Source organism: Pelodiscus sinensis, chromosome 10 (assembly GCF_052426305.1).
Source record: "Pelodiscus sinensis isolate ZL-2025 chromosome 10, ASM5242630v1, whole genome shotgun sequence".
NCBI lineage: Eukaryota > Metazoa > Chordata > Testudines > Trionychidae > Pelodiscus > Pelodiscus sinensis.
In genome coordinates, this window is record NC_143061.1 from 15656314 (window position 1) to 15671830 (window position 15517).

The window sequence follows — 15517 nt, forward strand, 5'->3', positions numbered from 1 at the left end:
ACATCTGAACCTAAGGAGCACTAGAACTCTGTCTCTGTGCTTCTGTGGCGGTGCTTTAATGCAACAGTGTAGTCATGGCTCCAGCACTGGAAGAGAGCTTACACCTCTATGATGAGCATAGCTCCCAGTACTGGAAGCCCGTTTACACTGGCAAGATACTGCACTCAAACTCGCTGCACTTGGAAAGGGGGAGGAGTGATTTGTCACACTCTTGAGTGAGAAGGTTTCACCACAGTAACTTGTCAGTGTAGATGAGCCTTGACAGTCTCAACCCTCACTATAAGGGGGGGGAGTAACCCTGAAACTGAAAACAAATACACATGTTACTGGCACATGGCTGCAAACCTATGGGTGTCCCAAAGATCTGCATAGTTAGGGTGACAATTGAAGGTCATGCCCTCTTCATCTTCTGTGTTGCCACAGACACTCTAGGGCGTGTATACACAGTGTTATTTTGGAATAACTAACATTCCAAAATAATGTAGTTCATGTCTACACTACAAGCTTTTATTTCAAAATAATGTCAAGCTGGAGGACTTCTTAATCCAATTCATGGTAACCCTCATTTCATGAATAAAGGAAGTCAAAGGAAGAATGTTCTTCCTTCCATTTCCTGCTGTGTAAACAGCACCAAAAGTCAAATTAAGCTATTTTGATTAAAGTAACCAGTTGATGTAGCTGAAATTGCGTAGCTTAATTCGATTTTAGCCGTGCTGTGTAGACATACCCTAAGAGAATAGTAAAGCATATTGTATGTCAAAAGGTGCAGATTTTGCATTACTTCCCAACTCGGATAGTTTTAGTGGGAAGCGAAATTATGGGTTGACTTGTCGGATGTGCCTTTGCCTTTCAGTTGGACGGCTGTACCTAAATCACTTAAGCAGTTTTGAAAATGCCAGCATATTTAGCCCATAATTAGTAATGGTGCCCATTAAAAATTCCTCTGTCTTCCAGTTCTCATAGAATTCTCCCCATTAACCCCTTAGGCAGTCCTGTCATTGTCAACTGTCAGTGATGCTTTCTAGAACTTGGTGAGCTGCTCTTGTTCTATAGTAACTTGCATAGCACTCCCCCAGGGCAGATGTGTGCTTCAGAATTACTGTGCTTCACTCAGATCAATTTAACCCTAAACACATTAGTTCAGTTTAAGATATAAAAATTAATGGCAGAAATATTACCGCTAAATATTAAATCTTGAGACTATTCACTTTAAAGTGATGCTTAATATATAGTTATATTCTCCTTCACCATGAGATACCTATTCAGTAATTGAAGAGGCATAGAATTATAGAAAAGGAGTACCCTGATGAATAGGATGGGTTTGAACCTGCTGGCCTGACTCACGTGAGCAGTCCCATTGGCTTTACTAGGACTTTTGTACTACCTCGAGTACAAAATTTCAAGTTTTGAGTCCAGCATGCATAATATAATGACAACATATACAATGACTTGCACAAAAACAGCATTTTCCAGACACCAATCCCAAGAGCAGTCCAATGCAGTTAGGTAGCGGTAAGCAACACTTAAGCAGAGATGTGAAGTGACTTGCCCAAAGTCACAAAACAAGTTGATGGCAAAGCCAGGAAGAAAGTGCACAAACTTAAGACACTAGATTCATTCCACTAGATGATGGTACCTGCTATTATGCACTTACTGTGTTCCATTCGTTTACATTTGCAGGAAGATGTGTTGATGGTAATGAGTTTCTATTATAGTGTCAGATTTGTTGTACAGGCTTGAATATAAGTGCTTGTTGGTTTTTTTTTATGCATCTAAACACCTAGGCTGTGTCTAGACTGGCAAGTTTTTCCCACAAAAGCACTTGCTTTTGCGGAAAAACTTGCCAGCTGTCTAGACTGGCCGCTTGAATTTCCGCAAGAACACTGACTTCCAACTGTCTGAAATCAGTGCTTCTTGCGGAAATACTATGCTGCTCCTGTTCGGGCAAAAGTCCTTTTGCGCAAAGCTTTTGCGCAAAAGGGCCAGTGTGGACAGCTCGGATTTGTTTTGTGCAAAAAAGCCCCGATCACGAAAATAGCGATCGGGGCTCTTTTGCACAAAAGCGCGTCTAGATTGGCATGGACGCTTTTCTGCAAAAAGTGCTTTTGCAGAAAAGCATCTCTGCCAATCTAGATGCTCTTTTCCGCAAATGCTTTTAACGGAAAACTTTTCTGTTAAAAGCATTTTTGGAAAATCATGCCAGTCTAGACGTAGCTATAGAGCAGTGTACAATATGCCTATTAACAAAACTGCCTGTCTTTCACTAACGGTCCTCTTATTTCCAGGAACAAGCTTCTATAATAATCTCTGCAGGATCATGGCAGAATCTCTCAATGCTGTAATTGTCTCAATTGAGTGAGTAATCAACAAAATCTTAAAGTATTTAGAAATATGTATCATTCTGAATGAGTTAGCTTTTTCCTTGTCACTGTGACTTGTTTAAAAGGTTTTCATTTGGGGGAAAAAAAAAGTCTCTTTAGCAAGACTTGATAAGTTTGTAATTCTGAATGACACTGAATTAGAATGATATCTGAATACTTTTCTAATTATAAGAGATAATAGCACTCGATTGTAAAGGACATTTAAAAGTAGATAGTAAACTGCTTGCAGGATCAAACACTGACACACTTTCTATACCCTCCCTCCCTTTTTTTGCTCACATTAGACATGGAGATGGCAGTAACCTTGAGAAAGATGTATAAAGGAAGGAGTGTGGAGAGTTACTGTAGTGGGATGACAAATGAGGAAATGGATGGTGTACAGCAGATCACAGTAAGGGTCAGCATGAAGTTAGTGATGAATTGTGAAGGCTTCCAGCAATTCTGTTCTGACGTCATCACTACCTAGAAATAAAAAAATAGATTTACTTACTTTAAGTGTTCAGGTGAGGTTAGATCAATGTAGCAAGTGTCTGTATTTGTGGAGGAGAAGAAATAGGAAATAGTCTCCTCTGCATATTTTGGCTAAGCAGTAGTTGTATAAGTCAGCTGTCAATTGAAGTTCTATACCAGGAGTGGTGAATCTAAGGCCCAGGGGCTGGCTGCGGCCCCTTGCTTGCCTGGATCCAGCCCCTGAGGCTCGGGGTCCCCCTGGGCATTGGGGGCCTGTACTGGTGCTCCAGCCCCTCTGCTGTCCCCCGGTGGGGCTGAAGCACACAAAATCTCCTAGTCTGGGCCCCCAAGGCTCTGGTGTGCAAAGGGAATGTGGGGAATGTCTTTCTCCTTCTCAGTCGGGGGCCACATAATTGAGGGATTTTTTTTGTTGTTGCTTCTCATTTGTGTGCAGACCTCGACTGATTTTTTTTTTTTTCTTGTGGGTCAGCAGCCCCCAACCCAAAAAAGGTTCCTCACCCCTGTTCTGTACCATACCTTAATACAACTGAAATACTAGTTTCTAAAATGACCAGAAATATCCTTAGTTCACATCTGTCTCATAGATTCCAGCCTCATACTGGGCAGAAAGCCCAATGATGGTGACCACTGAAAGATGAGACAATATGACAAAGAACCAAATCAACTGATACAGCTATACTGGAGATCACATATGCAGTGAATGTAGACTTTCCTGAGTGCAGACTGGGTCTGACTATCAGCTGTTAGCCTGAAACAAAATTAAAACTTAAACATAAGACATTCAACATTTGGACTTGTCTGAAATCACCAACCATTATATTACTTCTGTCCAGAATAGGTTTGAATCATTGGCAAAAGTAAAGGAGAACAACCCCAACTAATGAGGGTTAAATGAGAATTCTGTGCTCAAAACCACCAGCACATATTCTGAAATGTCACTGTCCGACTGTTCCATGGGTAACAGGGGTTTGAGTTAAGCATGAGGCTTACCGGTATGCTTACCAGTTAACTGGCCCTTGCCTATAAACTCTGGTGGTGGCCAGCCACACCGGGCCAGAGCAGCCCTGGCCACAGAGGGGCCAGCAGGCGGGGTGGTGGGATCTCACGGCTGTGGCAGATCAGGTAGCAGGTCTGACATTAAAAGGTTAACTGATTACGTGCTAGCATTAACATTTTAACATCCCTGTAAAGGGGAAAAACAGTGCAGAGTGAAAGGGAATAGCCTGGAGATAGGAGAATGTAGGAGAAAATATAAGGAACAGAACAGACACATTGAAAAGTAGACTAGATCAGACAAAGGCAAATATCTAAAGGCAAAATGTATGTAACTTGAGAATTATAAAGAGTAATAACACAAATAGTATGTTCACAGTGGTCAGGTTTCTTCCCAACCACTGTGGTCAAACATAATAGCAGCGCTTTTGCTGAAGGCAAGTGTAGAAAGTACTGTGCCCATATGTGTGTGTGCCTCACCTGATCACTTTGCACAAGTACAGATCACTAAACAAGCTGGAAGGCAATGGAAGAATCAGGCCTTCTCTTTACCTTAAGGAGTCTCCTCAGTTAAAAAACCCTCTAAGATGCGAAGTACATTAACAGGCCACTTTAATAAATGAGAAGAGGGAAATTTAAGTGGCTGCATAAAGCACTTTTCTTTTGTAAATGAAAATATTAAAGTTGACAGAAGAGAGGCCAGTGACTGAATTAATTAGATTATTTAACAATTCTCATGATCAAATTATAGCCTCATTATGCAGAATGGATTTTACTTGTATAATATTCATTTCAATATAATTTAAATGTAGTTTTTTCCAGCTCCTTTTTATTGTATTCTCTAATAAACACAAAAATAAATTAGCAGGATGTTAGCCATTGCAGACAAGTGGCTATCACAATATTGAAAGTTCCCTTATTATTCCTTTTCTTGTTTAAGTTGCTGTAATTCTGCCTGTTTTGGTGAGCTGTTTGTCATCTCTACCCAACCATTATCTCTGCCAATCAAGCCATTTGTATTCAGTGCAATCCAATCTGATTTCTCATTACTTTAATTGCACATCTTGCTTGAATGTTGCATACCCAATCTGTTATCCAGTTGCATAGGGAGTTCTCCAAAGGCCTATCATATCTTACATCAGATAAAGTAATACACAGATTGCTTTTTAAAGTCTAAATCATTTTAAGAATCTGAATGCTTCTTACTTATCTCAATATTACTCCTGAGATTTATTTTGCTCATATAATTTCTGTTGGATGTAAAACAGGCAGCCATTAAAATATAGGAATAGGCCCTAGTATGGCCCATGCTGGTTTTATCGAAAAGAGTGTGTCCTTCAGGGCGAATCAATTCTTACCCTGTATACAGGAGAAAGCATTTAAGAGTGTTAGTCAATCCACCACGTTATAGTCAATAAATTCCCCAGGGCAAGATTAGTAACGTCAAGTCAATGAGCAGACACATCTGTTGCATCCTAAGACCACGTCTAGACTAGAATCTAAAAGGTTGTAACTAGCAAGTGCCTTCTAGTGTAGATAAGGCATACTGCCTCTAACGTATGTTGAGCTGGCAGAGTTAAGGCCAGTCATGTTGGTTAGCCCCTGTTAGCTAACATTCTAACACAATTTGACATATTAAGCTATACAAAGTTTAAGGGAATAAGAATTGCAAAAACAGCCTACTGACTTAGTGTGGCCTAGTGGATAGAGCAACAGGCTGGAACTCAGGAAACCTGTATTGTATGTCCAGCTTTGCCACTAGCCTGTGAAAAGACCCTGGGTAAGTTATCTCACTGTGTGCCTCATTTTCTCTATCTGTAAGATGGGGATAATGCTACAGACCTTTATAAAGCACTTTGAGATCTACAGATGAAATGCACTTTGTAACAGCTATGTATCATTATTATTATTGGACATAAGGGCAAGTGTTGCTGTTGCCAGGATGGCATGATAAACAGGGGAGCAAGCTGTGAAGGTGCTTTTTAATCAGCTGCCCATCTGACAGTGGGGGGGGGGCACTGTCAATGGAACAAGCGTAGTTAAAAGACTCAGCCTGACTTGCAAGCCCCAAATTAATTCCACAACAGAGAAAGGGACATCACAATCCCACATCTACCCACCTTCCAGATTCATGGTGCTCCAGTATTGAGGATGAGAGAGCTTCCAAGCAGTGTCCTGTTTGCAGTACCATCCAGGAACAAAACCAAGTGTGTAAGGCCCATGAGATTTTTAAATACAATAGATCACTTTAGGGAGAGCGACCAAAAGGCTGGGGCTACATCTATACTGCAAGGTTTTTGCACAAAAATGATCATTTTTGCGCAAAAACCTGCAGACAATCCACACCTCAAATGTGCTTTTGTACAAATAAATCAGCAGTAAAATGGCAGAACAGAGGGCTTTTGCCGGTGTAGGTAAACCTCCTTCTACGAGACCTAACTCCCTTTTGCGCTACAGCTATTGCTCAAAAAGGCAAGTGTGGACGCCCCAGAGAGGTTTCTTGTGCAAGAAACTCCTATGGGAAAAAGCACAGGTGCTCTGATGGCCATTCTGTGAATGGTAATCAGAGTTTTCTTGTGCAAGAGCGTCCATGCAGTGTGGACGCTCTCCTGCACAAAAACACATCGCTTTTGCGATGTGCTTTGAGGTGTGGACGTGGTTTTGCGCAAGAAGTTTTTGCACAAGAACTTCTTGTGCAAAAACCTTGCAGTGTAGATGTAGTCTGGGTGATTAAGAGTATCTTTCTGAGGTTATTTTCTGTAACAGCCACAGCTTTAAGAAACCAGGTCCAAGGCTAGCCTATTAGCTTCCTGAGTGAAGAATCTGACAGTCTTTTTCTGTGGGCATAAAATGCTGGGAAATGTTACATTTCCATCCGGCACAGTTAGACACATTTATATTACAACTTTGCCTACTGACTTACAGACGTGTTTCATATAATACTGCCATTCTGATTTGGCTCACAAGTTGAGAGAACAAATGATGACTTCTGCCTCAGATGCAAACTGATCAGAAACGGCTGCTCAGAATGGTCAGTGGCCCACAACAATCCTAACAAGGAAAATAAAAGAAACCAGACTCCTTTTCTGCTGCGAGCACTGGAGAGAAGTGGGGAAGGAAGGAGTTTCTATTGCCCCTGGATGGGGCAGGTGGCAAGGGAAACTGGAATCCTTGTCACTGGAGGTTTTTAAAAAAAGATTGAACAAATTCCTGTCAGGATGATATACTTAATCTGTCTCTGCACAGAAGGAAGGACTCTTAAGGTCCTTGCCAGCCCTACATTTCTATGATTCTATTAAATTAAGCTGAACATTTTAGGTATATGGGGAATAGTTATTTCCTGTCCTGAGAGAGCTTTCAAGATACTGAAGAACTTTCAACTTTTCATTCTGATTCATCAAAAATCTCTGCTCACCCCCCAAAAAATATCAGTTTGGATCAGTGCTATTTAAACAATGCTAAAGAAACTCAGATACCCAGGTTTAAGTAATAACCAAAAATCATTCATTTCTCAGTGGGTTTTGTTTGTTTGTTTTAAGACCAAGGAGGCCTAGCAGATACAACATTGTACTGGGATTCAGGAAAACTGCCTTCTATCCTTGGCTCAGCCACCAGCCCGCTGGATGCCCTTGTGCCTCAGTTCCCCCAACTGTAAAATGGGAATAAAAACACAGACCTCCTTTATAAAGCACCTTTGAGATCATTTGAGGAAAAACTCTCCACAAGAGCATGGTGGTGTTATTCCTGGCCCACATTCATTTCATGTAGCATATGCTGCAGCTGTTGTAAATATTTCCACTGCAGTGTCCATAGACTATGAGTGTAAATGCAGGAGCTGGGGAACTCTTCAAGTTTGATTTCATATCCTTATTCCATTGGAGATGCATGACTTACCCTCACCCATGTGGGCTAAGCACACTATTCAGCCTCCATACCCCGCAGATAATACCACCTACTTTACATGGGTGTTAAGATTAAAAATATGAATAAATGAATCCTCACATTGAGATCCTCTATTGGGAGGTAACAAAAGTTCTACTTAACAGTTTCCTAATTTATTCATATTCAGTGGGTTAGCATCACTCTTTTAGAGTTATACTAACATATAGGAAGTTAAATACTGTCTAAGTGTTACATGTTTCCTATTTCAACTGTAATATTTAAACTTTGTTATTTTTTGCATTGCACTATTCATGTGATACAGGTACTACCTAGTAGTCCTGTTAGAAAGATACAGTTTCTGTATGATGATTATCCTACATAAACCTCTTTCCAATTTTGTAGGTACAGGCTGGTACCAGAGGTTCATTTTCCTGAACAATTCTATGATACTTTCCGTGCAACAAAGTATTTTCTGCAGTCTGACATCCTAGCTAAATACTCAGTTGACCCAGGTCGCATTGCAATTTCTGGTGATAGTGCAGGAGGAAATTTGGCTGCTGCCGTGTGCCAACAGGTAATATCTACTGCCCATCTTTCACACTAACAAGCCATATTCTAGCAGTACACACAGAAAGATTATTTGTGCTGCACAATTACAGTGACAGAGTAGCTTTAGATGTGATTTAGATACCAACCTTTACCCATTGTGCTATTGAATCTTTTATTTGCCTGCATAAGTGGCTAATGTGCCACATAAATGTATAATTCATAAATTCAGTTCCTATTTTGTGAATACACAATTTTTGCAGCTGCCAACCTTTGAAAAAACCTTATTTCTTTTCCCCACAAAAAGACAATTTCATAGTTAGAATCCATTTGTAGGAAAAAAATCTATTTTTCCCTGCTTTTCCTATTATATGTATTTCTAATTTAAATTAGTCTGAATTTGAGCTGGTTGGAATTTCTAAGGAGGCCTAGGGCCTTAATAAGAGGTAATTACCATTAATTAACCATTAATGAGGGCAGTTACCAAAGCAGATCAGTATTTCTGCCAGCTACTTCCACTCGTTGAGGTGGTTTTATTATGTCGACATGAGTTGTCTCCCATAGAGCTGCATCAGTACAGTTGTGCCTCTGTAAGATTGCGGGTATAGACGTGGCCTTATTCTCACTTACACTAATGTGAATCCACTATGACTCCACTGAAATCCCTGGTGTAAAAGCAGTGCAGGTGAGAACAGAATCAGGTCTAGACTTTTAAGGTTCCAAATTAAGAGCAAAATTCTCTGCTGTAGAGTTACACTAGCAGAACATTTGTCCTTAAAACAACAAATGGTGGATTCTCTCCTCTTGCGGAGATGAATTGTAACTCCTTTCAGTGGAGATGATGATGGACGATCAGGCACAGCATGAGTAATGGCAGCTTTTTTACAATCTGGATTCTGTCCTATGTTTTTCCTACAGCTTAGTCTTGATGAGACGGTGACCAACAAACTGAAGCTGCAGGCTTTAATCTATCCAGTCCTTCAGGCACTGGATTTTAACACCCCTTCATACCAGCAGAACACTGACATGCCTGTTCTTCCTCGCTTTGTCATGGTGAAATTTTGGATAGACTATTTCAATGGAAACTACGACTTTGCGTCCTCAATGCTGATCAACAACCACACTTCTCTCGACGTAAGCCAAGCCATTTCTTTCAGGGGACGTCTGAATTGGACTTCTCTCCTGCCCTCGACATTCAAAAAGAATTATAAGCCTGTGATACAATCCACAGGGAAGGCCGAAATCATCCAGGAAATACCTGCCTTACTTGATGCACGTGCAGCACCATTGCTAGCAGAAAAAGAAATTTTCCAGCTTCAACCGAAGACCTACGTCCTGACTTGCGAGAATGATGTCCTGAGAGATGATGGAATAATGTATGCCAAACGGTTAGAGAGCGCAGGGGTGGAGGTCACGCTTGATCACTTTGATGACTGCTTTCATGGCTGCATGATCTTTACTATTTGGCCTACCAATTTTTCTTCAGGACATCGGACCAGGGACAGCTACATAAAGTGGCTTTCTGAAAACCTGTGAAGAGCGCAAGTCCTCTTTAGGAGGCACAGAGTGTTCAATCTAAAGCTCACAGCTTCAAAAACAACAAAAATGTGCACTTTTATGCTCTGTAAAATTTGTTCAAGATTATGTCATAGAGCTTCTGTTGCAAGAAGTAGCGTGGCGCTACTTGGTTAGTTGACTAGCCTTGTCCAGCATAGTAGTTTTCTAAATACATATTAAACACTACTGTAGACAGTGTTGCTGTAGCCATGTCAGTCCGAGGATAGTAGAGACACAAAGTGGGTGAGGTAATGTCTTTCATTGGGGCAGCCTTTGTTGGCTAGGGAGACAAGCTATTGACACATAGAGCTCTTCAGGTCTGGGAAACGTACTCCCAGCATCACAGCTAAATGCAAAAAGTGGAACAGATTGCTAAGTATGTATGAAAAACACATATGCTAAAGGATCAGTCAAGGTAGAATGGTTCATTAACACCTATGCAGCCATAAGACAGAAAAAGAGAGGGGTAGTGGGTTGCAGATTCTTGTAATGTACCATAAATGCAGTGTCTCTTTTCAATCCATGATTTGTAACATCTAGCTGAACAATCAATTTACAGTTTTGTGATGTTTTGAGTACCTTTCCCAGACATGAAGAGCTGCACTGTGTGACTCAAAAACTTGTCTCACCAACAGAAGTTGCTCCACTAAAAGACATTCTCTCTCCAACCTTGTTGTTGCTCCATTAAAAAACAAATCAGTTTTAGATTCCACAACCATGGTGAATGAATGAAGTTCTAATCATAAAAATAATTATTCCTCAAACTTATTCTTATTGGTCAACATTTTCAAGTTTCAGTGCATAATATTAGGTACCAAGACTACAATGTTCAGTTTAACAGTTTTCTATTTTTAGGCACTTAAATAAGGGTAGCCTGATTTTTAGAGGCACTGAGCATTTACAATGCCACTTAAATCAAGGGAAGCTGTGGTGATCATTAAGTATGAAAACCAGGCCACTTAAAAAGGTGCTTAAACATGGATTTAGATGCTGGTCTTTAGGCACACAGAATCATAGGTTTTTTAAATATTTTCAATGTCGAGGCATTTTACAGAATGCCTGGCAAGTCATTTATTCCAAAAATGTAACAACTTTGAAATCTGGTCCTTTTTTGAAAACAAGCACAGTACTAAAATATTGTTAAAAAGAACAAAGCATTCTTAAGTGAGATACTTTCTTTTGACTTTAACAGACTTTGATCCTACACACAGGCAAAGCAACCTGAAAGCTTATATTTAGGACCAAGGGAAGCTCCACCACACACACAGTAAATTCCATGTGTGAATTTACAGCTTTAAAGTTGATTACATTTTTGACAAAAGGATGTGACTGCCTGCCTTTGACATTTCAGCTTTATGATCACATTGGAGAAGATATGAAAAGACTGAAAAATAAAAATCCCTCTGTGTGGTTTGCACTGATGTTTGTATTTAACATTAACAGTTTTTTCTGCACTGAGTCTTTTTTGTGCTTGTAGTTTCCAGTTCATAGTCTTCCATATTTTATGGAGGAAGCTTCCCCTATGTAGCAAGCAAAATCACTAGACATGAGCTTGAATCTGAAGTCCAGATTCAAATGGAACTATGCAGCTGGATCATCCCTCACTCATGGATGGAGCCAAAATACCTAAGCTACTAGGGAATAAGGCTTTGCAACTTGAGCGCCTCCCTAAAGTAGGCAGACCACAACTGAAGTTTTAAGACAAGGACACGGAAACTGCTTACAAAAGTGTGTATTCGGCATAATGTTTGTGTTGTTGAACGTAAGCTGTGAAAGTGACAAAAGCCAGGAACTTCTAAGCTAAGACAGAAAGAACCTTGGGTTCCAAGCTTAGTGCTTTAACTTGAGATAGCAGAGTTCAGTTTTGAGCTCTCGGATGCTGTGTGTGACTTTGGGCAAATGGCTTCATCTTTGTGCCTCAGTTCATTCTTCAGTAAGAGAGGGAGGAATATTTCTGTACTTCACAAGGGTATTGAAGATTAACATTTATGAATTTTGAGGCACCGTGATACTAAAAGGGACTCTGTTAAACTTTCACCTCCTTCAGATTCTGTATTGTATGCTGTACTATGCTAGTTTGGGTTACTGGAATCATGCCCTAGTATAAAGGCACCTTACTTTTTGGCTGTTTCCCAGCTTACAGCTTATCTTCCTGACTTTTGACAATTTATTATGGAACATTTTAAAATAGAGCCTATTTTGTACTTGATTTTTTTTATGGGAGGGTTTTATAAAGTCCTAAAACACATGCACTTGGAAGACCAAATTGGCTTCTGCATTCTTAAAATGGATATTTAGAGCTCCATTTTCATTGGTATGTGCATGTAATATACTAGGAGTTAATGGCAGAATGACATGGTTGTCTTCTATGGGTTCATAGTATGATGCAGCAAGATGCTGATATAATTGTCATATGTAATAAGAAAGGTTAACAAGACAGGGCCCCAATCCATGCTGAATCACAAGAGCTTGCAACTAATCTCTGGCTACTGGTTCACACTGAGCATACCGCCTAAGCCAACTTCAATAATTGGCCTCATGAAAACACTGACATTCTTCTCAGTTACACTGGTTTTGTTTAATTGACTTCTGTAGTGAGACTTAAGATTGGCATATATGTAAAATGGAACAAAATTTGGCTAGTGTATCCAAAACATAGGAAGAGTCAGACTCAGATCTGGATTTCAAGACTACAACATTAGGGGTACGTCTACACTGGCCCCTTTTCCGAAAGGGGCATGCTAATTTTACAGGTCGTAATAGGGAAATCCGTGGGGGATTTAAATATCCCCCGCGGCATTTAAATAAAAATGTCTGCCGCTTTTTTCCGGCTTTTAGAAAAGCCGAAAAGAGCGTTTACAGTGGCCCCGATCCTCTGGAAAAAAGCCCTTTTCCGGAGGATCTCTTATTCCTACTTCAAAGGGCTTTTTTCCGGAGGATCGGGGCCAGTGTAAACGCTCTTTTCCAGCTTTTCTAAAAGCCGGAAAAAAGCGGCGGACATTTTTATTTAAATGCCGCGGGGGATATTTAAATCCCCCGCGGATTTCCCTATTACGACCTGTAAAATTAGCATGCCCCTTTCAGAAAAGGGGCCAGTGTAGACGTAACCTAAGAGTGTTATGAATCCAGGGTTTTAGCCAGCTTGCAAATCTTAACAGTGACTACATCAACCTCCACTGCAGTCAATGAAAATATTTCCACTGAGTATAGTTGGCTACGTATCAGTTGATCCAAGCTCTCATTTTAGAAAACTCAAGATGCTGTAATACTACAAAACGCATCCAAGTGGTTAATATGCCTGTAAATGTGGGTTGTGATCTATAAGAAAATTGGGTCCAAGACCTGTCTGCAAAAGTTTTAGACCAGCATACCTTGATGTCAGTTATAAATCCCTAATATGAAATTATAATGGAACTACTGATCTATTATAATTGTAGTTACATGGACAGCTCAGCTAGAATATCTATTCCTGGAGCTGGTTGTAAAGTTCCTTCATGCACTGACGCATATTAAATTCTTGGCACAGAAGATGGTAGCAAGTAGATAATGGGATTGAATTTCTTCATTGTCATCACCGTCTTGATGTGAAATCTACAATGACTGAATTATGAAGGCGAAACAGCAGCAGCAACTTGTTATATCAAAGTATCTGAACAAGTTTTGCTCTGCAGCTAAGTAACTAGTATATGGTGCATAGTTGTAAAGCTTTGTAGTATGTCCTTCACTCAGTAGAGCCCTGCACAGATACAAAATTTGTATCCACCTCTGTAGTTGCAAAATTGAGCCATGGATATCTACAATGACATCCAGGGATCCAGATACACATGGCTATTAAGGGGATATCTGCAAATTTGCAGAGTTCTAAATACAAAATTTAGAAATCCATGTAAGCAAAAATGAACCACAGATACCCTTAGATATACACTGGATATCCTTGGATTACAGGGCCCTCTACTGATTGGGTTAAAGAAATTAAGGTTCCAGCTGAGAAACAATCTATTGAGTATAGTATAGCAGCACAAGACACTTTCCAAAAATTCCACATCAGCCCTGAAGTAAGCCATAGACATGTTCTCCTCTGTATTTCTGCTTCTTGCCTCTTTGCTCTAGTTGGCTCATTGTTTCATTGATCAAAGTTCACTGGTTATATGCTCTTCTGAGGTAAATTGGAGTAACTGAGGTGACAGCAGTCTAATTCAGCTGAGTACAACTTGGTCCAATATACACTGGAAGGCAAATCTGCCAGGAGGAGTTTAAGGTAAATCTCTAGGAGTATGTCTACACTGCATTCCTCTTTCGAGAGAGGAATGCAAATGCAGACAAATGAAATCGCAAATGAAGCGCGGATTTGAATTTCCCATGCTTCATTTGCATAATCACATCTGGCCACTATTTTGAAATACCCTATTTCAAAAAAAGAAACGCTGTCTTGACACGGTTATTTCAAAAGCAAACCCTTCTTTCGAAATAACCGTTACTCCTTATAAAATGAGGCTTAAGGGGTATTTCAAAAGAAGGATTTTCTTTCGAAATAACCGCATCTAGATAGCATTTCTTTTTTCAAAATAGGGTATTTCGAAATAGTGGCCAGATGTGATTATGCAAATGAAGCACGGGAAATTCACATCTGCACTTCGTTTGCAATTTTGTTTGTCTGCAGTTGCATTCCTCTCGTGGAAGAGGAATGCAGTGTAGACATACTCTATTACAAAGCAGTCATTTACTCCAGTGACTCAACTTTTTTTGAAGATGAGCATTTGGTCAGGCCTAAATCCTGGGCCACAATGAGCTCCTTCAACCATTATTCATTTAAATGGGAGTTGGTGCTTTTAGCACATTTTTACTTTGTACAGATATCAACTTAATTCTACATATTTCAAATTTATATATTTATCTAAAACATTAAATTTTTTTTAGAAATAATGCTAAGGAACCTGCCAAGTTTTTGATAAACTATACTAATACTAGGTAGCTTCCTCGCCCCCCTCCAAAAAAGGGGTCTTATATGTAGGAGGCAGAGAATGTGGCTGGTGACCCTGAAAGCACCAATTTTGGACTTAACTTTTCATTGAGAAACCAAACAGATGTTTACCTAATAGAATCATTAATAGTTGAGGTCCTGCTTTCATTAACCAGGGCTTCTATACTAATAGTGTTTTACCATGGACTATGGCCAACTTTTAAAAAGTGACTAGTGATTTTGGGTATGCAAATACAAATGTGTTAAAGGCACCTACTTTCCAGAGGGTGTGTGCACAGTACCCACCTGAATCTTCAGGTGTTTCAAGTTGAGCACCCAACAATCACTAACTAGTTGCTTAGAAGTCTAGAACTTAGTTTTGCTGCCTATTACACCCTTTCCCTCACAAGGACAGAAAGGGTCACCATGGCTTTTAAATTATTAGGGTTTTTCCTTGAATTAATTTCCCAATATTGTTGTAGTCTTTGTTTTCCAAGTTAGTGATTGGAACCTTTTTGTATTACTCCCTCTAATCTTTTACTAAAAATGTCACCAAGATTATCTGACTTGCATTACTAAAAAATCTAATGAGAAAGTAGTGGGCTAACTTTATACTTCTAAATCCTGCAAATAAAAAAAATATAGTTACAGCCCAGTTGGGTATGCAGTCTTGAATTTGTGAAGATGTTTAAGAATTAAGAGTACAAATTACTTAGTGTGATGCATG

General features: G+C 39.8%; 1 protein-coding gene across 3 annotated transcripts in view; it reads left to right on the forward strand.

The window, feature by feature from the left end:
• The window catches only part of NCEH1 (neutral cholesterol ester hydrolase 1), a 42798-nt gene extending 30280 nt beyond the window's left edge, over positions 1–12518 (forward strand). For all 3 annotated transcript variants that reach the window (XM_025190463.3, XM_006134628.5, XM_075937972.2), the window contains 3 exons: positions 2286–2355; positions 8130–8301; positions 9192–12518. In XM_025190463.3, the coding sequence (XP_025046248.2) occupies positions 2286–2355; positions 8130–8301; positions 9192–9809 (860 nt within the window). In that variant the 3' untranslated portion in view covers positions 9810–12518. The remainder of the gene's footprint in view (positions 1–2285; positions 2356–8129; positions 8302–9191) is intronic.
• The last annotated feature ends 2999 nt before the right edge of the window (positions 12519–15517 follow it).